Source organism: Epinephelus fuscoguttatus, linkage group LG23 (genome assembly GCF_011397635.1).
Source record: "Epinephelus fuscoguttatus linkage group LG23, E.fuscoguttatus.final_Chr_v1".
Lineage (NCBI taxonomy): Eukaryota > Metazoa > Chordata > Actinopteri > Perciformes > Serranidae > Epinephelus > Epinephelus fuscoguttatus.
This window is the reverse complement of record NC_064774.1, coordinates 837,575-862,430: the sequence shown is the minus strand read 5'-3', so window position 1 is coordinate 862,430 and position 24,856 is coordinate 837,575. Positions and strand designations below refer to the sequence as shown.

General features: G+C 42.2%; 3 protein-coding genes across 7 annotated transcripts in view; 1 reads left to right on the top strand and 2 right to left on the bottom strand.

Moving 5' to 3' along the window:
* LOC125884185 (uncharacterized) overlaps positions 1-11,546 on the bottom strand; it is a 50,395-nt gene extending 38,849 nt beyond the window's left edge. Inside the window, exons 1-4 of one of the 2 annotated variants that reach the window (XM_049569030.1) lie at positions 11,472-11,546; positions 10,427-10,482; positions 9,691-10,038; positions 8,965-9,394 (exon numbers count right to left, since the gene is read on the bottom strand). In XM_049569030.1, the coding sequence (XP_049424987.1) occupies positions 9,186-9,394; positions 9,691-10,038; positions 10,427-10,475 (606 nt within the window). In that variant the 5' untranslated portion in view covers positions 10,476-10,482; positions 11,472-11,546 and the 3' untranslated portion in view covers positions 8,965-9,185. Of the gene's footprint in view, positions 1-8,964; positions 9,395-9,690; positions 10,039-10,426; positions 10,684-11,471 lie in introns of those variants that run through there. The other variant, XM_049569032.1, reaches the window with a different exon arrangement.
* The window catches only part of LOC125884182 (uncharacterized), a 34,148-nt gene extending 10,081 nt beyond the window's left edge, over positions 1-24,067 (top strand). For 2 of the 4 annotated variants that reach the window (XM_049569024.1, XM_049569025.1), the window contains exons 2-4: positions 4,393-4,448; positions 4,718-5,077; positions 22,843-24,067. In XM_049569024.1, coding sequence (XP_049424981.1) covers positions 4,400-4,448; positions 4,718-5,077; positions 22,843-23,210 — 777 coding nt within the window. In that variant the 5' untranslated portion in view covers positions 4,393-4,399 and the 3' untranslated portion in view covers positions 23,211-24,067. Of the gene's footprint in view, positions 1-3,796; positions 4,449-4,717; positions 5,078-21,458; positions 21,514-21,782; positions 22,143-22,842 lie in introns of those variants that run through there. The other 2 variants (XM_049569027.1, XM_049569026.1) reach the window with 2 other exon arrangements.
* LOC125884150 (gastrula zinc finger protein XlCGF57.1-like) overlaps positions 1-24,856 on the bottom strand; it is a 561,995-nt gene that overhangs the window by 138,615 nt on the left and 398,524 nt on the right. The window lies entirely within an intron of this gene.

Below are 24,856 nucleotides of genomic sequence, written 5' to 3'. Positions count from 1 at the left end.
GGGCAGATAACAGATAACAGTAGGGGCAGACAACAGATAACAGTAGGGGCAGATAACAGATAACAGTAGGGGCAGACAACAGATAACAGTAGGGGCAGATAACAGATAACAGTAGGGGCAGATAACAGATAACAGTAAGGGCAGATAACAGATAACAGTAGGGGCAGACAACAGATAACAGTAGGGGCAGATAACAGATAACAGTAGGGGCAGATAACAGTAGGGGCAGATAACAGATAACAGTAGGGGCAGATAACAGTAGGGGCAGATAACAGATAACAGTAGGGGCAGACAACAGATAACAGTAGGGGCAGATAACAGATAACAGTAGGGGCAGACAACAGATAACAGTAGGGGCAGATAACAGATAACAGTAGGGGCAGACAACAGATAACAGTAGGGGCAGATAACAGATAACAGTAGGGGCAGACAACAGATAACAGTAGGGGCAGATAACAGATAACAGTAGGGGCAGATAACAGTAGGGGCAGATAACAGATAACAGTAGGGGCAGATAACAGTAGGGGCAGATAACAGTAGGGGCAGATAACAGATAACAGTAGGGGCAGATAACAGATAATAGTAGGGGCAGATAACAGAAAACAGTAGGGGCAGACAACAGATAACAGTAGGGGCAGATAACAGTAGGGGCAGATAACAGATAACAGTAGGGGCAGACAACAGATAACAGTAGGGGCAGATAACAGATAACAGTAGGGGCAGATAACAGTAGGGGCAGATAACAGATAACAGTAGGGGCAGACAACAGATAACAGTAGGGGCAGATAACAGTAGGGGCAGATAACAGATAACAGTAGGGGCAGATAACAGTAGGGGCAGATAACAGTAGGGGCAGATAACAGATAACAGTAGGGGCAGATAACAGTAGGGGCAGATAACAGATAACAGTAGGGGCAGATAACAGTAGGGGCAGATAACAGATAACAGTAGGGGCAGACAACAGATAACAGTAGGGGCAGATAACAGTAGGGGCAGATAACAGATACGACTAGTGGCAGACAACAGATAACAGTAGGGGCAGATAACAGATAACAGTAGGGGCAGATAACAGTAGGGGCAGATAACAGATAACAGTAGGGGCAGACAACAGATAACAGTAGGGGCAGATAACAGTAGGGGCAGATAACAGATAACAGTAGGGGCAGACAACAGATAACAGTAGGGGCAGATAACAGATAACAGTAGGGGCAGACAACAGATAACAGTAGGGGCAGATAACAGTAGGGGCAGATAACAGATAACAGTAGGGGCAGACAACAGATAACAGTAGGGGCAGATAACAGTAGGGGCAGATAACAGATAACAGTAGGGGCAGATAACAGTAGGGGCAGATAACAGATAACAGTAGGGGCAGATAACAGTAGGGGCAGATAACAGTAGGGGCAGACAACAGATAACAGTAAGGGCAGATAACAGAAAACAGTAGGGGCAGATAACAGTAGGGGCAGATAACAGATAACAGTAGGGGCAGATAACAGTAGGGGCAGACAACAGATAACAGTAGGGGCAGATAACAGTAGGGGCAGATAACAGATAACAGATAACAGTAGGGGCAGATAACAGTAGGGGCAGATAACAGATAACAGTAGGGGCAGATAACAGTAGGGGCAGATAACAGATAACAGTAGGGGCAGATAACAGTAGGGGCAGATAACAGATAACAGATAACAGTAGGGGCAGATAACAGATAACAGTAGGGGCAGATAACAGATAACAGTAGGGGCAGATAACAGTAGGGGCAGATAACAGATAACAGTAGGGGCAGATAACAGATAACAGTAGGGGCAGATAACAGAAAACAGTAGGGGCAGATAACAGATAACAGTAGGGGCAGATAACAGATAACAGTAGGGGCAGATAACAGTAGGGGCAGATAACAGATAACAGTAGGGGCAGATAACAGTAGGTGCAGATAACAGATAACAGTAGGGGCAGATAACAGATGCAGTAGGGGCAGATAACAGTAGGGGCAGATAACAGATGCAGTAGGGGCAGATAACAGTAGGGGCAGATAACAGATAACAGTAGGGGCAGATAACAGTAGGGGCAGATAACAGAAAACAGTAGGGGCAGATAACAGATAACAGTAGGGGCAGATAACAGATAACAGTAGGGGCAGATAACAGTAGGGGCAGATAACAGATAACAGTAGGGGCAGATAACAGTAGGGGCAGATAACAGATAACAGATAACAGTAGGGTCAGATAGTATAGATATAACAATAAAGGCGAAAAACAAGTAGGTTTCTTGTTGTGGTTTATTTTCTACATCAATTAGCCATTTGAAGACGAAATGGGAAAAGCACGTGGATTTCCGTTTTTTTCTTATTTACACAAAAATCGGAAAATTAAAATGATGCATTGTATATTTGTTTATTTGTTTATCCTGTTACAAAGCAAGTTAAACAAACTGTGGACGGAGGCTACACCAATAGTAGCGAAACGTTCATAGTTCGCATCTAAGTTTAACATAATGTTGAAAGTTGAAAAAATATATATGTACAAGTTATGGCATGAGATGTATAATTCTTCATAAACAGCGGTAACTTAGATGGTGATCTCCTTCCTTTCTCGGTCATGTTGATCTTTTTCTTTCCTAATCATTTGAGTTTGTGAATGGTGCGTAAATATTGCCGCCGCAGTGACTTGTGGGATGGAATTATCTCCTTTCCTATCGCTTAGGAAGGTTCGATGTATCCTATGCTAAAGGAGATCTGAAAGGAAGCATTGAACCTCCTTTCCTTAGTGTTTCGAAAATTCGAACAGCTCTTCTGATGGCGGCCGCTAAAATACTTCCGGGTCATTTCACTCAGCTAGGAACCTTCCTAAGCAAAAGGCCCAATTCCAATCCGATCCCTTCACTGACTTAGAGGCGCGTTCATGTGAAGTGCGTGAGTGTGCGAGGGCTGTCCCATTGTCAAATTGTCAAGTCAGTGAGTCAGTGAGTGAGCCCTTTATGCCCCCTTACCGTAGGTCAGCATCGATGCGGACTTACGGTAAGGAAATTACCCACAGTTCATAGCGTTGTGACGTCTAATACAGGGTTTGCCCTTGGAACACCGAAGTGTTGTAAAAAAACAAAACAAAACAAAAAAAACACGGTTGACAGATATGCAAACGGTAACGTTATGGAAGGAGAGCGAAAAAACAGATAAATAAACAATGAAACATTACATTAACAAGGATTTAAGATGGTACATAAACACACATGAAGTCAGAGGAATACCAGTGGTTATATTCCACACAATAGCCTATGGCTATATCTATCTATCTATCTATCTATCTATCTATCTATCTATATAGCGCATATTCTTTGTGTGTGGAATATATGCTGACAATAACCGATAAATGATCACGCCCAGAGCCGCCAGTGTCAGCAACATTTTGTAGAGAGGGAGATAAGTGCTGTCCCATTCCTATTTGTAGCACCCAGAGCCCTTTCAGACTCTCACACTCAATCACTTACAGCTGACGTCAGTTAAGTCAGTGAGGGTTCAGGGCTTGAGTCTTTAGGGGCCGGATTGGAATTGGACCAAAAAAGACTTTCCGAACGCAGGGCTGGTCTCTTCTCTCCTTCCTCGAGTTGATTCTATGGACGCCTCACGGTAGCGCATATGCACATCCATTGCGTATATGCGCAAATGCGTCCCATCGCGCAAATGTGGCCTCCCCATGGAAGATGAGGCCCTACGCACAGCGTGTGTTCTGCGTTTAGGGAGGAGCGGCCCTGCTTGACAGCTTTATTTGCACTTTGATTCTCTTTCCTTTATATGCAGGCACATTGACTCATGGAACATGTTTATCTGAGCTGCAGGTTCGCACTTTAGGATTTTCTGCACTCCTGCCTCGTATTCACACAACATCCATCCTAAAGCTTCAAGTAGCTCCTAACTGGTTGAGTAAAGAGAAACTCCTGATAATAAGGAGTCAGTCCTGACTTGAACATGTTTTTGGTGTTTGACCTTTTAGCACTCAAAGTGTGTCGTCAGTGTGTGAGAAGTCAGAGACAGTCCAGAGGACTCCTCAGTCACCAACAAGTCCCATTCACCTGCTGCTAGGAGAGCACTCATTGACTTTAACCACTGGCGCCATCTTGTGGCAGAAATATATGACTGCAGCTTTTGTTCTTTGAAAAGTCAGGCCTCCATGTGTGCAGGAGAACAAATAAGCTTTCCATTGCTGTGGTTGTAGTTGACATAGTTTTTAGTGCTGATGCCTGGTGTCCATCAGTTGTGTGTGATAATCAGGATAATAAATACAAAGGAGTATTGTGATGACTAAAGACAGACTGTAGATTGTCTCTGTGTCACCTGGAATAAGTGAACTTTGATGTCATGTGTTTGTGACTCTTCACCTCTGTCTCCTCTCACAGGGAGAAGATGATGTGCATCATCCTGCTGCTCATCAACCTGACCTCCTGTGTCTGTGGTTAGTTTACACCTTCACTTTATTATCCACAAACACTAAAGACTAAACACACTGTCAGACTGTTGGTTTTTGCTATCATGTATTACCTGTGGTGTCTTTCAGCTCTTTAGTTTTGCAGCCTTCCAGCTTTGTTGTAAATAAGAGCACACTGTTATTCAGTCAATCAGTCAAACTCTGCACACAAACATCTATAGATGGAGTTTAAAGGCTCACATGTTAAAGTTGTCACTTTGTCTGCTCCTCACTTTCCCTCTCTGTCTCCTCAACAGGAACATTTGTAGTCAATGTGACACAGACCTCCTATCAGGCAGAGGAGAACCACAACATCACACTGGTATTCACCTTCACGACTAAAACTGGCAGCTCCCTCCACTCCCTTTTTATCTACTGTCAACTGTTAACTGATCTCAGAGCCTCAGGTCTGTTTCGTCTACATGGAGGTGTTGAGGTCCCAGAGTCTCAGGATGAACAGTTTACAGGACGAGTCCAGTGTGACAAAGACGTCCTCAGAGAGGGACGACTCAGACTTCATGTGTCCAGACTCAGGACTGATGACTCAGGACTGTATATGTGTGATGTGTCCACACATTATGGTGGGAGCGCTGCTACATGTCGGCTCAATGTCACTGGTAAGTTGATTCAGTAACTCAGTAAAGACTAACTGTGAGTTCCAGTACCAACACAACTACACCATTCAGTATACTAGAAAATGGCGTGTGTCCCAACACATGGTATGTCAAATGCAGTTTGCCAAAAACACCAGGATGCTCCACTGTGTCAGGTCACATTTCACAGTGCATGCTTTTCCAGGCTATTCTGACCCACAATCCTGTGCACAGTGGAAGACACCTCACAATGACTGAGTCAGATGCTCATTGACAGCGAGCAGCAACCCCACAGCAAGTGGGGGTTGAATTTTTTTTATTCACCTGTTTATATTTGATTTAGACTCAAAGTTAAGCTCATTTAAGGGCTGAGAAGCTTGAAGCACAGAATGTTTAGATTTTTGATGTTGTAGCACAAGGTTAGATATTTAAATCAGTTACTCAAACATTAAAGTACTTTTAGGAGGTTTTGTCTGGCTGAATTTCTGCTCACAGTTGTATCAAGTAAAACTTCACTTTCATCTTTAATATTCAGATTCAGAATACTTTATTAATCCCGGGGGCAAAGTGTTTTTGTTCCAATGCTCCGTGCAAAGTAGAGATAGAAATACAGCATGAATGGAAACAAGAGATAAAGATGAAGATATAAATAAGATACTAAAATAGACAATCAAATAAATAAAATAAAATAAATAATAAAATAGTAAAGTAGACAATCTGAAATATATACAATATACAATACAATAACATGCACGTCTTAGCTCAGTGAGGTCGTGAACCAATCACATAATGGTGCTGAATTGTTTCCTGTTTCACTGTTTCAGTAATGATTGTGCTTCAATCACTGAGATTTTATTTTCTGTCCTTTGCAGCAGCTGCTGATGAGCCCAGACCTCAGAGACCAACAAAGACTCCACAACCAGAGAGTTGGGGGATGATCGTCTTCTTTGTTAGCCTAATACCCACACCTCTAGTGTATCTCTGTGTTGGATTCTGCTTAGCCTATCATTGTTTTAGAATATATCGGGAGAAGTGCCCTCTAAGCCACACATAAGTCCATGTGACGGACGCACTCAGTCCAGACTGTAACCAGAAAGACACTATCGGTGTGGTACTTTTGGAACTGAAGGTACCCCTCAGACATGGTACCTAGACCCTTGTGTTTCCACTGCAAACAGTCACTCACTGTATTTCCTCCTTTATCAGTCTGCACCTGGTTTATCGTCCACAGAACAGGCTGCAGTGAGAGTCTCTCTCCATGGGATATTTAAAAACAGCAGCTTTGTGCATTTAGTCCTTCTCAGGCAAGCTCAGGGGTTTAGTGTTGCTGTAGCCCACAGGAACAACACTCTGCAACGCTTTTTATCTTCTTCTCCAAGTGAGGATTTACAAGTTAACGTTCCACCTTAAAAGTCTCCGGCAGTCGGCCCAGTGAATGAAGTTATTTTTTCTCAGACTCCAGCTGCTGTGAGAGGCAGCAAAACATCCTTTCATTTTATAGTTACAGTTTACTAATAAAACTCTCCACAGTATGAACAGTGGTTACATGAGCCTCAAAACCAGACACAACTCAGCCCTGAGCAGAGTGACCGTCCTCTACTGACCAATCAGACTGCAGTGTTCACAGCTCCACCTTTTAGTAGCACATCTGTGTGCTAGCTACCCCAACAGTATTTCTATGAACTGGTGTTCATGTTTCTTTGGGTTTGTTTCATCAAGTTATTCCACCAGAAATAACTCATGTCAGTGTAAACAATGTTTATCATTCAGACTCAGCTGTAGCAGGTTTCAGTCAATGATCTCTCTGTTCTCCCTCCAGCTGTTGTCAGTCATCAGTATTATAATGCATATTGTTACAATGCACTGCCTTTATTAATGCACAGTTTATAATGTGTACATGTTGTAAATAAAGAGATATGTTGTTAGGACTCTTCTGTGTGCACATTTTTAATAGCAGATGCTAAACATTGATGAAGAACTAACAGAGTTCATCAACAACAAATACATAGGCTCTGATTGTGTGAGTGTGACCTCTACGACTGATGTCATGACCTGTGGCTGATGGATGAATGAGTGTGAAAGTTTTTATTTGTTTTGATTCCAAAACGATTTACAGTTTTTCTTAATTGCTTAAACACAAAAATCAGAACTTAAAGCACAATGTGCATGATCCTTGACTTATGGACCAAATCACTAAACCACTTCTGCTGAACTTCAAACACACACATCTACTTTACACACAGCTCTCAGTTCCCTTTTCACCCCTCTTCTCAAAACACTCCACACAAGTCTCTATATTTTCAACACTCTTTTCCAATACAAATCTCATTGTTTTCACATGGAACACACAACCAGTCAAAGTGCTAAACACTCAGGTCTGTTGACAGGAGGAGCAGGAAGAGGAGGAAGAGGAGAACAACGAGGAGGATAAGATGAGGGGAGAGGAGGAGATAGAGGAAGAAGGAGAGCCACCATCTCAGATGAGATTTGGGCCACGATAATCGATCATGTCCTCAGCCATGGTTTGACGATGAGGGAGGCTGGTCTGAGGGTCCAACCAAACCTCAGCTCATCTCATCGTATGAGACTGGGAACTGCATTCCTACTTTGTCTATACAATACGTAATGTATGTTGCTGTATCTGGATCTTTTGCAGAAATGAAAGATTACCACCAGCAGGTGGGAGCGCACGTCTGTTCACGGCTCAGCAGGACACTGCCATTGTGAACATGGTTCTGGAGAACAACGCTGTCACCCTGAAACAAATCCAAAGAAAGGTGATTGAAGACCAAGTGGTGTTCCAGACCATCAACTCTGTCAGCCTCAGCACACTGGACCGTGTCCTACGGCACAATGCAGTACGCATGAAGCAAGTGTATAGGGTGCCCTTTGAAAGGAATTCGGCCAGGGTCAAGGAGCTGCGCCATGACTATGTGCAAGTAAGTCCTATATCCAGCACTGACACATTACTGCACCTGTAATACTGTATGATGCAGTTACAGTGTTTCTTTACACTGTCTCACACGATCATGTATTGGCTGCTCTAGCTCCATGTCTGATACTGTCATGCTGTCTGTCTCAGAGAGTTCTGGAGCTGGATGCAGCCGCTGAGATCCATGAATTGTTGAGGTCCCTGGACAGCGTGGAGGTAACATCACCATGTGTGCGGCGATGAATCACCATGGTATCCTCCATCGCCATGCCACCCTCGGTCCCTACAATAGTGCACTTCTCCTGGCATTCCTGGACACACTCCATAACCACCTCATCCCACCTGACGACCAGTTCTTTGGGCCACAGCAGCTCAACTACGTTGTCCTCTGGGACAATGTGACTTTCCACCGGGCTGCTGTGGTCTGAGACTGGTTCACCCACCAACCTGTGGCCAGACAGGAACCAGAGGCAGAGGATGTGGCACACCAGTAAATCTGTTTTGATGGTTGTGGCCGAATTTGTTTGATTTTGGATGTTTTTTTTTAATTCTGTTACTGCAAATGTGTTGTTTTCTATTTGAATATAGCACCAAACATTATACTGTAATACAGTATTTTACAAAATGGGCAAGTGTGACAGCATGAACATGCAAATGTATAATTCTGAGTGTTTTCCATTTGGCACTGCAGTGTTCAGTGGGTGCTACAAGTGTCCACTCACATGATGGCTGTGTGTGTCATTTGAACACAAAGTTCCATTTTGAGAAGGCAGAGTGTTATTTTGCAAGAGAAGTGTTGAGTTTAGCAGTTTGTGTGTTTTTGTGGTTTGAGTTTTGAGAAAAGGAGCTCTTCCTCCAAAAAACGTGTTTCAGCAGTCGAGAAAAACTGTAATTCAAACACAAAGCAAAGAGCTCCCTCTGCTGCTCTTTGTCATTAATACACCTGTTAGCAGCTCAGAGCTTTTCACTCAGCTCACACACAATGAAAGAAGGACAGTTAATAACAGACAGTTAATAACAGACAGTTAAATGTTCATGATGTCATTTGGTGATTTATTTCAACCACAGAAAAAATGCTCAGACAAAAATGGAAACAGCAACATTTTTATTTATCTTTATTCCAAAAAGACTATAAAAGGTTTAACACTGTGCTGCTACTCTTACTTTAGTTCTTCTGAAGAGTAAGAAAGATGAAACATTTTATTGATGTGCTACAGAACACATCTTCATGGTCCTGCAGGATTTGAAAGAACAGCGACGGACAGCCAGTACAGCCAGTAAAACCAGTACAGCTGCTGCTGCCAGTCCCAGTACAACATAGAGGCTGATTCTTCCCCGACTCACTGGTGCTGGTGTTGGTGTCACTGGTGCTGGTGTTGGGGTCACTGGTTTGGGCTTGTCAACAGTTGCTGTAAAGAACATTAAAAACATGTCACTGACAACTTCCTGTACGCCACGAAGGCTGTGACTGACAGGTGTGAAGGATGACAATGATCCATCCATCATTGTTTAAGGGCTGAGAGCTGACTTTAATCAAAGCTCATCAAGACTCAGTTTGTTGTAGCTGACAAGACAGAGAGCCATTATAGCTCGCTTTCTACACCACAAACATTTTACTTTGTGATCAAGATTTCAGGCTCTGCAAACATCAGTCAGATTGTTCCATATATGAGCAGATAAATGTGACGACCATGAGTCGACTCACCAGTGATGTCGAGCGAGAACACTTTAACCTTCCTGCCAAAGTCAGTGGCCATCCTGCAGAGGTACACACCCGAGTCATTCATCTTGACTCGGGACAGATGAAGGCGGACACGTCCTCCTCTGAGAGCGTCTTTGTCACACTGCACCCGTCCTGCAAACTGCTCGTGCTGAGACTCCTCAATACAGTTGTCCAGATGATAGAAGACCTTCAGCCCTAACACCTTCTGACAGTGGATCTTCAGTGAGGGGAGGGGAATGTCGGTTTCAGACGAGAAGCTCCATTCAACTTGGACGTCACTGTTCTCCTCTGCCTGGTACTTCAGAGGAGTGTCATAAGGCTTAGACACCCCTGAGAGGAAGAGGAGGAGAGAGGAAAGAGATTAACGGAGGCTCGAAATGTTGGGTCACAGGCTGCACTCATCACATCTACACATTAAATCACAAAGTGTTCATTCATAACACATTATAGTATTTATTCCCCTTTACTGCCAGGTATTTGCTCAAAAATCAACTGACATTGTCATCCTTGGAGCGATGCTGCCAGCACAGCTAGAAATACTGACATCAGCCTGTATAAAACCCAGCATGTCTGAGATCCTTCATCCCCAAATACCAGAAAACATGACGTCAGTGTCTCCAGTTTTTAGCCCGAGTTGTGAAGTCAGAAAAAATGTCATAGCTGAGAGTGTGTTTAGTCTTTAGTGTTTGTGGATAATAAAGTGAAGGTGTAAACTAACCACAGACACAGGAGGTCAGGTTGATGAGCAGCAGGATGATGCACATCATCTTCTCCCTGTGAGAGGAGACAGAGGTGAAGAGTCACAAACACATGACATCAAAGTTCACTTATTCCAGGTGACACAGAGACAATCTACAGTCTGTCTTTAGTCATCACAATACTCCTTTGTATTTATTATCCTGATTATCACACACAACTGATGGACACCAGGCATCAGCACTAAAAACTATGTCAACTACAATCACAGCAATGGAAAGCTTATTTGTTCTCCTGCACACATGGAGGCCTGACTTTTCAAAGAGCAAAAGCTGCAGTCATATATTTCTGCCACAAGATGGCGCCAGTGGTTAAAGGCAATGAGTGCTCTCCTAGCAGCAGGTGAATGGGACTTGTTGGTGACTGAGGAGTCCTCTGGACTGTCTCTGACTTCTCACACACTGACGACACACTTTGAGTGCTAAAAGGTCAAACACCAAAAACATGTTCAAGTCAGGACTGACTCCTTATTATCAGGAGTTTCTCTTTACTCAACCAGTTAGGAGCTACTTGAAGCTTTAGGATGGATGTTGTGTGAATACGAGGCAGGAGTGCAGAAAATCCTAAAGTGCGAACCTGCAGCTCAGATAAACATGTTCCATGAGTCAATGTGCCTGCATATAAAGGAAAGAGAATCAAAGTGCAAATAAAGCTGTCAAGTGAATTCTATGAAATGAAAATAAATGCTGTGCTCCCTTATAAACAATAGACAAGAGGAAATATTCAAAGTTAAAGACAAATAGAAAGTGTGTCTCTTTCCTAAATGTTGCAGCTGTTGTTTAAAGTCACATAGAGGAGCTTTTTAGGTGGATCAGCTTTTAGGATGATGTGTCTTCAATCAATCACATGTCTGTTAAAGTCTTGTTGTTGAATTGTCTCTTTACTGAGAGAAGCCAGCACATTATTATCTGTTAACATCTTGTCTAATCCACCAATCCTCACATAGGAAATCTGTACAACAGGATTCACATCATGACAACACCAACATCAACACATTCACACATTACCTTGGATGGCTTCAGCGATGTGATGAACTGTGTAGAGAGACGACAGTGTTCTCTGATCTGAAAGTAACGTTCCTCTGTAATAAAAGCAGGAGGATGAAGAGTTGCATGTTGTATGGTATGGATGTTCCTCTGCTTGCTCATATCTGTGGCTTTCCGCCTTCATCACAGTTTCGATACCTTGATCTCAATATGACTTCTTTCAGTGTTAGCCTATATTATCTCGTGGGCAGGTAGAAGACTCGCAACACTGCAGCTCCCGGTAGAAGAATTATTTTATTAAGTGACTACATCATAACTAAAGATTATATAATAGATAAAGACAACGTTTCGAGCCCAAACGGGCTCTTCGTCAGTTCAGTGATTCGCGTTAAGCCTCTTATCAAATTTGCAGCTATTAAACGACTGAATCACTTTTTTTATACTGTGCATGTGTTTTGATTTTTTTTGGTATTTAACTTGTATATTGTATGAGTGCCATTGTGATCATCAGCTGTGTCTGCCTGCTTGTCTTCATCTTTTTGACCACACCTATGGGTGGATCCCCAAAGTGTATATGATGCACACCTGCACACACCTGTCCAATCACTGACCTGACGAAGAGCCCGTTTGGGCTCGAAACGTTGTCTTTATCTATTATGTAATCTTTAGTTATTATGTTGTCGCTTAGGCTAATAAAATAATTCTTCTAACGGGAGCTGCAGTGTTGCGAGTCTTCTACCTGCCTACCTCTATATTACGGACTCAGCACCTATAAATGCGATGTGCGTGTGCTTTTCTTCTTTTCTATATCAGGAATCTCACCATCCGAGCTCACGCGCACCTATGAAGTTACAGTGATTGAGTTGATTTGACTGAGAATCCATGGCGATGAGCGAGTCATCAGGTAGTGCGGTCCTGCGAGGTTGAGTCCTGGTGTGGCATTAAAGTCCCTCATTGGTTCATGTTGTGAGTGTCAGTTGAAGTCTTCCTCTAAATCTCTCTGAGTCTTCATATTCAAATCATAAAGTGAAGGCAGCTGCAGTTTTCACAAGCAGCTTCTCTCCACCGACCACAGTGCATGATGGGAAACTCTCTGCTCTCCACTAATCTAACTCAGAGAGATTTAGAGGAAGACTTCAACTAACACTCACAACATGAACCAATGAGGGACCTTAATGTGACACCGTGACTCTGTGTTGTAAAACCGCACTATGTCAGGCGTAGGCTTGCACAAGAAGGCTTACGCCGCACTATGTCAGGCGTAGGCCTTCACACCGCGGGGGCGTGTGTTTCGCGTTGTGAAAGTAGGGACTTTGGGTGCACCTCGTCTGCGGTGAAATAGCAGAGAAAGTGAAAGTCGCCTTTGTGCTTTCTGTTGGTATTAGACGCCACAGGCGGGTTGGCAGTGGGTTACCTCTCTCCCCTCTCTGGCTGGCAGTATGTCATTGTGAAACACAAACTGGGGGCGTGCTAACCTCCATCTACTATAGGTAACACACTGACTGTGGATCAGTAGCCCCACTTATAATAAATCTGAACTATCTGTGCAGTATCTGTCTGCATTTAAAGCTCTGTGTGATGAGTTTGTCTGTAATAATATATCACATGTTATTCATATCCTGTCAGTGATGTATTTGACTTTTGCACAATGACCCTCAGGGCTTCACTCAGACCTCTGTCAGGGGGTCTGGGACGTTTTGGATGAAGAGACTCCATTTTGATGCTTATTTGTTTTTTGCACTTATGTAAATAAAAAGTACAAAAAGAAATCCCACTTTGAATCAGTTTGTTTTTTACTGTGAATTAGAAAATGCCTGGGGGGACACCCAGCACCCTATCAGGGGCCACATTTGGCCCGCAGGCCGTAAGTTCACTGAGTATCACTGATTTAGAGCATCAGGCTCTTTAAATGTTCCTGATGATCACAAACACCTTCTGCTGTTCGTTTATCTGAGAAGTTTTAAATGTTTGCTTCATGTGTGATCTGAATTATTATCTGATTCATTAATCACACCATGAAACTGAAGTATGAAATTCGCTCGCAGAGATGAATCCAATCTGTAACGTTGCATTATTTAAATGTGTACCTCCATGACCAAACAGATGGGCTGGTATCAGTCATCTCAGAGGATAGTTTGACTGATCAAGGTTGTCACGCTCATCCAGGAAATTGTTTCATGACTTTCTTTTTTCTTTTTTTTTTTTTTGGACCAAATTTTAATTGACCATATATAAGTGAAATTACAGTGACAGTACACTTTTTTAGATTTCCAGACATTACAAATTCTTAACATAAAAACCTAAGGCATAACATAACAATCACCCCAACCCTCACCCACCCTCTCCCTCCCCATGGTGACCACCTTACCACCCCATCCTAGATCTCTCTCTCTCTGGAAAAGAAAAAAATATAGTTCACATAGAATCCACTGAAAGTACTCTTTGCACTCTTTCTTCAACCAAAGTGTGAGCTGCATCCCATGCACGCAGGGTTTTTTGACTGGCTCCATGTACCCGGGCCACAGATCTTTCCATCATGACTATCTAAAAAGAACTGGCCCACTGCTGCCATGACAGAGTATGAGGGGGTTGCCAGTGTAAGGCCAACATTTTCTTTGCTGCTGTAAGGCCAGCCCATAATATATGCCTCTGCTGTAGGGACAGTTCTAGGGTAGAGTCATCATTAAGTAAAATAATGTTAGTGACAATGGAATATTTACCTCTAGCATATCACTTAGAGTGACACATATACAGTATGTCTCCAAAAGGCTACTACAGAGGGGCATTCCCAAAACAACACACATGTGTCACATGTACAAATGACCTTGACACATGAAGTGAACAAAGGTCGTATTAGGAGATGTGATTATTTTCATTGCATGATGTTTCCTGGGAGTCAGTAATATAACAATCACACAATTACTTTCACATCACTACATCTAAGTTTTCATCACAAATTTCATGATTAGCAATTTTGTTTTCATTTCTGTTGTTGTCGTATCTTTTAACAGATAGTCCTTAAAAATGTTTAACATGGTTCTTATTATTTCTGAGATACAATACTTTTTCATAACACATAGACCTACATTTCTTGCTTATCACAGGCTTCTCTTTTACACGGTTGATATCAGCCCATCATTTGTTAACCTTAATTGTTTCTTTTTACAAGCAACAATAAGCTCTTTGTTCATGACAGATGGGAGATCACACTTGTTGTGATGTTGACTTTCTTGGTGGATATTAGTTTGGATGGTTCTAAAATGACTTGCTGTAGTTTCCTCCCAGAGAAAGAGGAAGTGTGCGGAGTTTGGATAAAGTGCGCAACAAAGAAATGCAGCTTCAACAGCGATGATTTGGCTCCTTTAAGTCTTCAAAGCTTCCAATAAGCAACAGATTGAGTGTTTGAAGCACAACTTTGGTGCTTTGTGCAGATGTATCAGTGTCATCAATACATGACTGATTGTACATCTTCATCAGTGTCTTCCTCTTTTCACCTGAATACCATCAACATTAACACTGTTTGTACTGAGAATGTAAACCATTGATATACATGTGGTGTCTTTGGTATTGATGGAAAGTTGACCTGATCAAATTCACTTTATAACAGTGAGGATTAAAGAGTTAAAGCAGAGATGAAATAACAAGCGTGTTTCATTTGCAGCTCAGTGTGTGACTGATGAGATGCAGCCAGCAGGAAGAAACTGCGTCCTCACTTCACGCCCTCTTTCATGCACTTGGGGAGGAGTTGATGGTTCCTGAGAGCAGCCCCAACAACAGGAAGTGATGTCACAAACACTCTCAGCTCCAAACTCTAACAATTAATATCAGCATAAAACATGACTTATGTCTGATCAGAATATGAAGTGACTTCTTTATTATGATGTATTCATTGTGTCTATTGTGTGACTGTAGGAGCATGGAGGGATTGTGTTTGACACATGTGTTACAGATGATTGGTTGTGTGTATGCACAAGTTTGAAAAGGCTTTATTTTCATATATATGACCTCTGAATGTTTAAATCATAATTTGACTCACTCAGTGAATGTCAGTCATTGTAAAGTCAAATAAAAACATATGTTTAAAAAATGACCAAAAGCTTTTTCATTCATGGGAACAAAAGTTCAACACACTGAAGAACTGTTATCTTCTGATGTCATTGTGAAATACATAGTATAGATATATGAAAATATCAGTGTAATGAAGTGCTTTACAGATAAACAGTAGACTTAGGCTAATGCACATGATGACGTTTGTGAGGCAGTGGTTGTCCTGTTATAAACAGTTGGTCAATGATGGATATGAAAGTCACAGGGTATAAAAGGGAGTAGAGTCAATGCAGGGTCAATGCTAAAATATGTTCAAGGAGGAGCACGTGGCCAAGAGGAGGGTTCACATGACGAGCAGCCATCTACCAGCAGTGAAGCAACCAGTCATCAATCCCAGCATCCCCAGCAACCTTCCAGCAGGTTTGAAGACTCCGGCTTTGATTATATTGTAATGCTGCTATGAGCATTGTGTTAAAGTTGTATGATGCTGCTGTTATTATTGCTCTAATTTGTTATGTTATGATGATACTGTTATTATCTTTATTTTATATATATTCATATATACATTTACATATTTATATTTACATCTGATGTCACAGCTGTTCAAAGAATAAATGGCAAAGCTTCGTCATGAACGTTGTCTGTTATTTGCTGTCCCTCTGTCATTGTATGTGGCCCTTCAGCAAGGCTGAGGAGCCAACACTGGTATTTATGATAATGACCACCAGAGGGAGCTCTTTACTGAAGTCTTGTTAAAGTACATTCGTCACAATTGAGGCTTTTTCCTAATAAATGATCTCTTATCAGCAGATTTAGCAAAATGAGCTTTGAAGGCAAAGCAGAGTCCGACACAGAGAGTCAGTAGAGCTGCTGCTGTCAGTCCAACATAGAGGCCGATCCTTCCCCGACTCTCTGGCTGTGGACTCTCTGGTTGTGGACTCTCTGGCTGCGGACTCTCTGGCTGTGGACTCTGGCTGTGGACTCTCTGGCTGTGGACTCTCTGGCTGTGGACTCTCTGGTTGTGGACTCTCTGTTGGTCTCTGAGGTTTGGGCTCATCAGCAGCTGCTGCAAAGGACAGAAAATAAGCTCAGCAGACTGACAGGGAGAAAACCTGTTTTTAGTTTAAAGAGAGCTGGAATATGATCCTATTCTGCATCTTTTCAAGTTCAAACAGAAAAACAGTCTCTGGTTCTTCTACTGAATCAACTTACCAGTGACATTGAGCCGAGAACAGATCACACCTCATACGCCGTGACATGTTTTGAACCTGGATTTTAGTCCAGGAGACTAAAGTCTAAAGTGACATACCCAGCCATCAAAGTGTCTCAAGACGTCTTAAGATGTGTCTTAAGACACATTTGTTAAGATGTCTTAAGACGTCTTGGTAAGTCAAGACATGTCTATAAGATGTGTCTATAGACATGGGTCTTGAGATGTCTTAAGATGTCTTGGAAATATGAAGATGTCTTAAGATGTCTCAAGATGTCTTAGAAATATTACTGTCTTTCAGTTAAACTTTCATTACAAATGTCAAAAAAGAATGCAAAACCATATGAAAATACTCAGCATTTAATAATAAAACATAGTATGTACAGAATGATTATGTTTACAAATTGATTACATTTATACAGGTACCCTACCACCCCCCCCATGATTCCATTTCCTTATCATATGACGCATACATCTCAAAGCCACATTGTACGCATAAAAGACCAATTCTCCATCTGTCTTTCCGCTTCATTCAGACACAACAAAAACATCTGTATTTTGGACTGGTATCAGGCTACAACAGCACAAAGTGCTTCACACAATTTTCCCCACGCCCACATGGAAGTAGCTCACATAGGCTAAATATGATGTGCCATCAATGATGTAATCCTCTGTGACTGGTCCTGACTGGAGTCTGCAGCAGCTGATATTTCAGGCAAGCCTGGAACCAAGAGTGAAAACATTTGCACCCATAAATATTCTACTTCCTCCTTTTACACTTCATCATGTTCTTGGATGCAATGAAGCCTTTGTGTTCACTGAAGACTCCTCAGATCTGCCTGTTCTCATGTGTTATGAACCCTGACATGAAACTGTGGCAGCAGCACATGTTGGTTTATTGTCTGACATCATGAGAAGTGTCAAAGTGCAGCTGTGAGTTCTGATCTTCTGTCAACAGTTTATACACAGCTTTAATTTGAACACGTAGAGCTTTAACCTTTTCTTTTTGTCACATGCACTTTACTGTCTGTAATGAACTGTCCTTTCATTGTGTGTGAGCTGAGTGAAAAGCTCTGAGCTGCTAACAGGTGTATTAATGACAAAGAGCAGCAGAGGGAGCTCTTGTTGTTTAGAAATGCTCACCTGTCTGCAGGTTACAGCTGTGATCATTTAGACCATCAGGCTCTTTAAATGTTCCTGATGATCACAAACACCTTCTGCTGTTAGTTTATCTGAGAGATTCCCTTTGTCCTGCATTACAACAGTATGCACTTAATCCAGCTGAAGAACTAAAACAACAATGGCCAGGTATCAGGGAGAAGACATAACGGATATCTGATGAGGCGAGAATGTTTGGAGCCCAGACATTTGTCCTCCTTCTTGGTTTTCCTCTTGGTCGTTGCTGTGATTTACCGTAAAGAACCACTGATCAGCTGTCTCGTGTCTCTGCATCAGCATTAATGAGGTGCTTTGCATTGACCATTTATGGCGGGACATGAGGCTGGTCCAGGTGTGGACAATTCCAAGTTAATGTGGGATTTATAAAAGAAAATAGTGCACAAAGAGGCGTACGCACGCTTGTATAAATCAGAGTATTGTTTGGGCATACGTACATTTCCTCATTGGTACTTAGGCAAACATTCAGTGTGGATTGTGCGCACAGTTTTCTACATGAGGCCCCAGGTATGGCTGCTAGAGGAGGAGGCTGTTTGGATGTTACAGCAGCAACATCAGGTTGGAAATAGATGATTTTACATTCAAGCTACTTTGTGAAACCTCCACAGGAGAGTGAAGTTCAAACTGTATTATATTTGATTCAGTGCTGATAGTTTTGCTCTCTCTGTGCTTAGCTTAAGCTGCACACAGGACATGTATAAAGACATCTTTAAAACACTGAATGGATCAGTGAGCACACTAGTAACAATGACACAATGAACAATGAAGGCAACAACACACAGAGATCAATAAAAACTGTCTTTACTATAAGACCTTATTAAAAGAAAGACTTTTCATTGTAACACTTTATTCTGACAGAAAAACAACAGCACATAGAGATCAATGATAAATGTAATAATATATTGAATAATGCTGTTTTGAAAGAATTTGAGCAATTAAATAAATAATATAAATAAATATATAAAAGCAACAAATGTTCAGTAAACAAGTATTTCTGGTGCTTAAATCAGACTTTGGAGGGAGAGAGTCTCAGAGTTTAAGAGTCAAATCTGGATCAGTGCTCTGATGACTTAGCCTGGTTCCAGACCATAGACCCCGCCCACTCAACTGAGTAGGCTTGCATAGGAGCTTCAGTCTGAGGCTGTGTCCGAAATCATTCACTACTCCCTACTCACTATAGGCTTTCGGGAATTCCCTTTCTAGAGGACACTCAGGCTAATGTAACCCATAACCAGGGAAACCAGTCTGTGGTTTACGTTGAAAAGGAGCCCAGACGTAGTAAAACGTGATGACGTAAGAGGCGAAACTCCACAGCTTCACACCACAGCAGAGATATCTCTGAACACAGTCACTCAGTGAGCACCACAGACGGAGAGCACCACAGCTGGAGAGCACCACAGCTGGAGAGCACCACAGCTGGAGAGCACCACAGCCCGCAGTCCTCAGTCTTTCTCCCGGGTCTTCTAATGGTTCACATCACAGACTTCATGCTCGGCTTCACTCACCTTCACTACGGCAGCCCGGATGGACGTTAATGGTAAGTTTATGTGTTTCGCTACTTTAAGCTAGTTAGCTAACTTTGTCATTCATTCATAGTTCAAACGGAGCAGTAGCTGTTAGCTTCACGCTACACCCGTTGAGACTTCTGATCAACCTTCCTCAGTGGCGCCGCCAGCCGGAATCCTGTACGCACTGTGCGTACATTTTTTTTGAAGGTGTGAAAAAAATAAATATTTTAAAGGGTTTTTTTGGGGGAGGGGATAATAAAGATGCTGGTTTGTAATAGGCTAAACATGCTGAGTCCACTCATTTTTTAAGTCAATTAATTGAAGCCTAACATAAAGGCCAATGATTGTCATTTACGTCATCTGTCACTAAGTGATTTTGAATTCTGGTGCTATATTCTTCTTCTACACTACGTAGCCTACCGCCTATGTGGTGATTATGGTTCGGTCCGGTAATGTTATATAAATGTCGAAAAGACAGCTGAGCCTTTTCCAGCCTTTTTATGTGTCTCTGCCTGGTGCGCCGTCACCATAACGTTTTGCTGGGCTGTTTTCATCTGTGTTTCTGTACGCTGTCACCACCCTCTGCTGTAAAGCCTAACTGATCTTCATTTTTTCGTTGAGTAAAAATCTACTTTGAATTATGGAACTGATTAGAATCGTTTCTTGTTGATATTTTTTTTTTGTTTGGACTTTTAAACATCTGTAGGCTGTGTAATTTCTCTCTCCCTCTGCTTAGCGTAGGGGAGAGCGGGGACTCACGGATCACTTTATCATATTTTCCTCTCTGCACAGAGATGCATTTATTTATAGTAACAGCATTTTATAGTGAGCAGCATACATATGTCTTCTACAAATCCCGACCACGTTTACAAAGTTTGGATGAAAACAAATGCTGGATCTGTGCGTACTATGAAATTGAATCCTGGCGGCGCCACTGCCTACCCTTACCCCCAACTGTCAGGTGAATTGAACTGAGTCGTTATATTCAGTGTGGCTTTTCCCGAACTTTTTAATCAGATATAATATTGATGTGATGTGTGAATTTAATTATCAGCCTTTGAATGCTGTAAAACAAGATAAAGACCATAACTAACGTTAGTTTGACAAACCTGGCTGTTTAAAGACGACTTGTTTTTAATGTGTTTTTACTCTAATGGAGAAAATATAAAAAACAGATAGGTGTGAGTGCTGCATGCTGAATAGCTGGCTTTAACGTTAAATACTGCAATACATGTCAGTGTGATTGATTGAAGACACATCATCCTAAAAGCTGATCCAGCTAAAAAGCTCCTCTATGTGACTTTAAACAACAGCTGCAACATTTAGGAAAGAGACACACTTTCTATTTGTCTTTAACTTTGAATATTTCCTCTTGTCTATTGTTTATAAGGGAGCACAGCATTTATTTTCATTTCATAGAATTCACTTGACAGCTTTATTTGCACTTTGATTCTCTTTCCTTTATATGCAGGCACATTGACTCATGGAACATGTTTATCTTAGCTGCAGGTTCACACTTTAGGATTTTCTGCACTCCTGCCTCGTATTCACACAACATCCATCCTAAAGCTTCAAGTAGCTCCTAACTGGTTGAGTAAAGAGAAACTCCTGATAATAAGGAGTCAGTCCTGACTTGAACATGTTTTTGGTGTTTGACCTTTTAGCACTCAAAGTGTGTCGTCAGTGTGTGAGAAGTCAGAGACAGTCCAGAGGACTCCTCAGTCACCAACAAGTCCCATTCACCTGCTGCTAGGAGAGCACTCATTGACTTTAACCACTGGCGCCATCTTGTGGCAGAAATATATGACTGCAGCTTTTGTTCTTTGAAAAGTCAGGCCTCCATGTGTGCAGGAGAACAAATAAGCTTTCCATTGCTGTGGTTGTAGTTGACATAGTTTTTAGTGCTGATGCCTGGTGTCCATCAGTTGTGTGTGATAATCAGGATAATAAATACAAAGGAGTATTGTGATGACTAAAGACAGACTGTAGATTGTCTCTGTGTCACCTGGAATAAGTGAACTTTGATGTCATGTGTTTGTGACTCTTCACCTCTGTCTCCTCTCACAGGAGAAGATGATGTGCATCATCCTGCTGCTCATCAACCTGACCTCCTGTGTCTGTGGTTAGTTTACACCTTCACTTTATTATCCACAAACACTAAAGACTAAACACACTGTCAGACTGTTGATTTTTGCTATCATGTATTACCTGTGGTATCTTTCAGCTCTTTAGTTTTGCAGCCTTCCAGCTTTGTTGTAAATAAGAGCACACTGTTATTCAGTCAATCAGTCAAACTCTGCACACAAACATCTATAGATGGAGTTTAAAGGCTCACATGTTAAAGTTATCACTTTGTCTGCTCCTCACTTTCCCTCTCTGTCTCCTCAACAGGAACATTTGTAGTCAATGTGACACAGACCTCCTATCAGGCAGAGGAGAACCACAACATCACACTTGAGTGGATGTTCACGACTAAAACTGGCAGCTCCCTCCACTCCCTTTATATCTACTGTGAACTGTTAACTGATCTCAGAGCCTCAGGTCTGTTTCGTCTACATGGAGGTGTTGAGGTCCCAGAGTCTCAGGATGAACAGTTTACAGGACGAGTCCAGTGTGACAAAGACGTCCTCAGAGAGGGACGACTCAGACTTCATGTGTCCAGACTCAGGACTGATGACTCAGGACTGTATATGTGTTCAGTGTTCACAAAGTATGGGAGGAACTCTGCTACATGTCGGCTCAATGTCACTGGTAAGTTGATTCAGTAACTCAGTAAAGACTAATTGTGAGTTCCAGTACCAACACAACTACAACATTTAGTATACTGGAAAATAACGTGCGTCCCAACACATGGTATGTCAAATGCAGTTTGCCAAAAACACCAGGATGCTCCACTGTGTCAGGTCACATTTTACGTTTCCAGGCTATTCTCACCCACAATCCTGGAAGACACATCACAATGATTCGTAAGCAGATGGCATTTTTCTTGTTGACAGCGAGCAGCAACCTACGAGGCTGAAAAATGAATCCCATGTGGAGGTGCCAAAACCTGCAGTTCCTCTAATGGCCACTTGAGGCTGGCTCAGAGAGCATAGACCCCCCATGTTAACACGCCCACCTTTCCAGCAGAAATAAACATGTTTACAGCCTGGAACAAAAAACGGTTTTGGTCTCCTGAGCTAATTTCAACATTTAAGACAGCTGTGCAGGGGTTGAGTTTTTATATAATTCACCTGTTTATATTTGATTTAGACTCAAAGTTAAGCTCATTTAAGGGCTGAGAAGCTTGAAGCACAGAATGTTTAGAGTTTTGATGTTGTAGCACAAGGTTAGATATTTAAATCAGTTACTCAAACATTAAAGTACTTTTGGTGCTGAATTGTTTCCTGTTTCACTGTTTCAGTCATGATTGTGCTTCAATCACTGAGATTTTATTTTCTGTCCTTTGCAGCAGCTGCTGATGAGCCCAGACCTCAGAGACCAACAGAGAGTCCACAACCAGAGAGTTGGAAGATGATTGTCCTCTATGTTGGACTGACAGCAGCAGCTCTACTGACTCTCTGTGTCATACTCTACGTAGCCTACTTTAGAATATGTCGGGAGAAGCGTCCTCTAAGCCACACAGAAGTCCATGTGACGGACGCACTCAATCCAGACTGTAACCAGAAAGACACTATCGGTGTGATACTTTTGGAACTGAAGGTACCCCTCAGACGGGGTGGCTCGACCCTCGTGTTTCCACTGCAAACAGTCACTCACTGTATTTCCTCCTTTATCAGTCTGCACCTGGTTTATCGTCCACAGAACAGGCTGCAGTGAGAGTCTCTCTCCATGGGATATTTAAAAATAGCAGCTTTGTGCATTTAGTCCTTCTCAGGCAAGCTCAGGGGTTTAGTGTTGCTGTAGCCCACAGGAACAACACTCTGCAACGCTTTTCTTCTTCTTCTCCCAGTGAGGATTAGAATATATACAGTTCACATAACCTGGCTGAAATTAATCTATATAAACGCTTGCAGATCCACTCATTACTAAAAGTGTGTGTCATATACAAACTAAAGTGATGGTCAAAGTTGTCACAGTGAAATTTAAGGTGTGCTGATGGATTCACGTCATCAACTCATGCATTGAGTAACATTACAAGTTAACGTTCCACCTTAAAAGTCTCCGGCAGTCGGCCCAGTGAATGAAGTTATTTTTTCTCAGACTCCAGCTGCTGTGAGAGGCAGCAAAACATCCTTTCATTTTATAGTTACAGTTTACTAATAAAACTCTCCACAGTATGAACAGTGGTTACATGAGCCTCAAAACCAGACACAACTCAGCCCTGAGCAGAGTGACCGTCCTCTACTCACCAATCAGACTGCAGTGTTCACAGCTCCACCTTTTAGTAGCACATCTGTGTGCTAGCTACCCCAACAGTATTTCTATGAACTGGTGTTCATGTTTCTTTGGGTTTGTTTCATCAAGTTATTCCACCAGAAATAACTCATGTCAGCGTAAACAATGTTTATCATTCAGACTCAGCTGTAGCAGGTTTCAGTCAATGATCTCTCTGTTCTCCCTCCAGCTGTTGTCAGTCATCAGTATTATAATGCATATTGTTACAATGCACTGCCTTTATTAATGCACAGTTTATAATGTGTACATGTTGTAAATAAAGAGATATGTTGTTAGGACTCTTCTGTGTGCACATTTTTAATAGCAGATGCTAAACATTGATGAAGAACTAACAGAGTTCATCAACAACAAATACATAGGCTCTGATTGTGTGAGTGTGACCTCTACGACTGATGTCATGACCTGTGGCTGATGGATGAATGAGCATGTGCAGATACAGAAATATTCTTTGTGGTTCAAGCGATGCCATGATGAGCCCATGTGTTTATTACTCTGTGAAAACTGAAAACGATTTATTGGGAAAAAGCCTCAATTGTGACGAATGTACTTTAACAAGACTTCAGTAAAGAGCTCCCTTTGGTGGTCATTATCATAAATACCAGTGTTGGCTCCTCAGAGCCTTTCTGAAGGGCCACATACAATGACAGAGGGACAGCAAATAACAGACAGCTTAACTCAAGCAAGTCCCGTTGCCTGTGATATAGCACTTATGATTCCCAGAACCTGGATGCCTGAGAATTTTCTACTAATTTTCTAGTACAGAGAACTGAACCAGGACTTTGTGGACTGGTGCCTGAGGAACCACCTTCAGATCAATGCGGGGAAAACCAAAGAGCTGGTGGTGGATTTCCACAGGCGCAGACTCCTCCCCCCAACACCGGTGAACATCCAGGGAAAGGACATTGAGATGGTGACATCTTATAAATACCTGGGTGTTCATCTTAACAACACACTGGACTGGACCAATCACATAACAGCACTGTACAGGAGAGGCCAAAGCAGACTCTACCTGCTGAGGCGGCTCAAGTCTTTTGGAGTGCAGGGGCGCTCCATCAATGGGCCGTTAC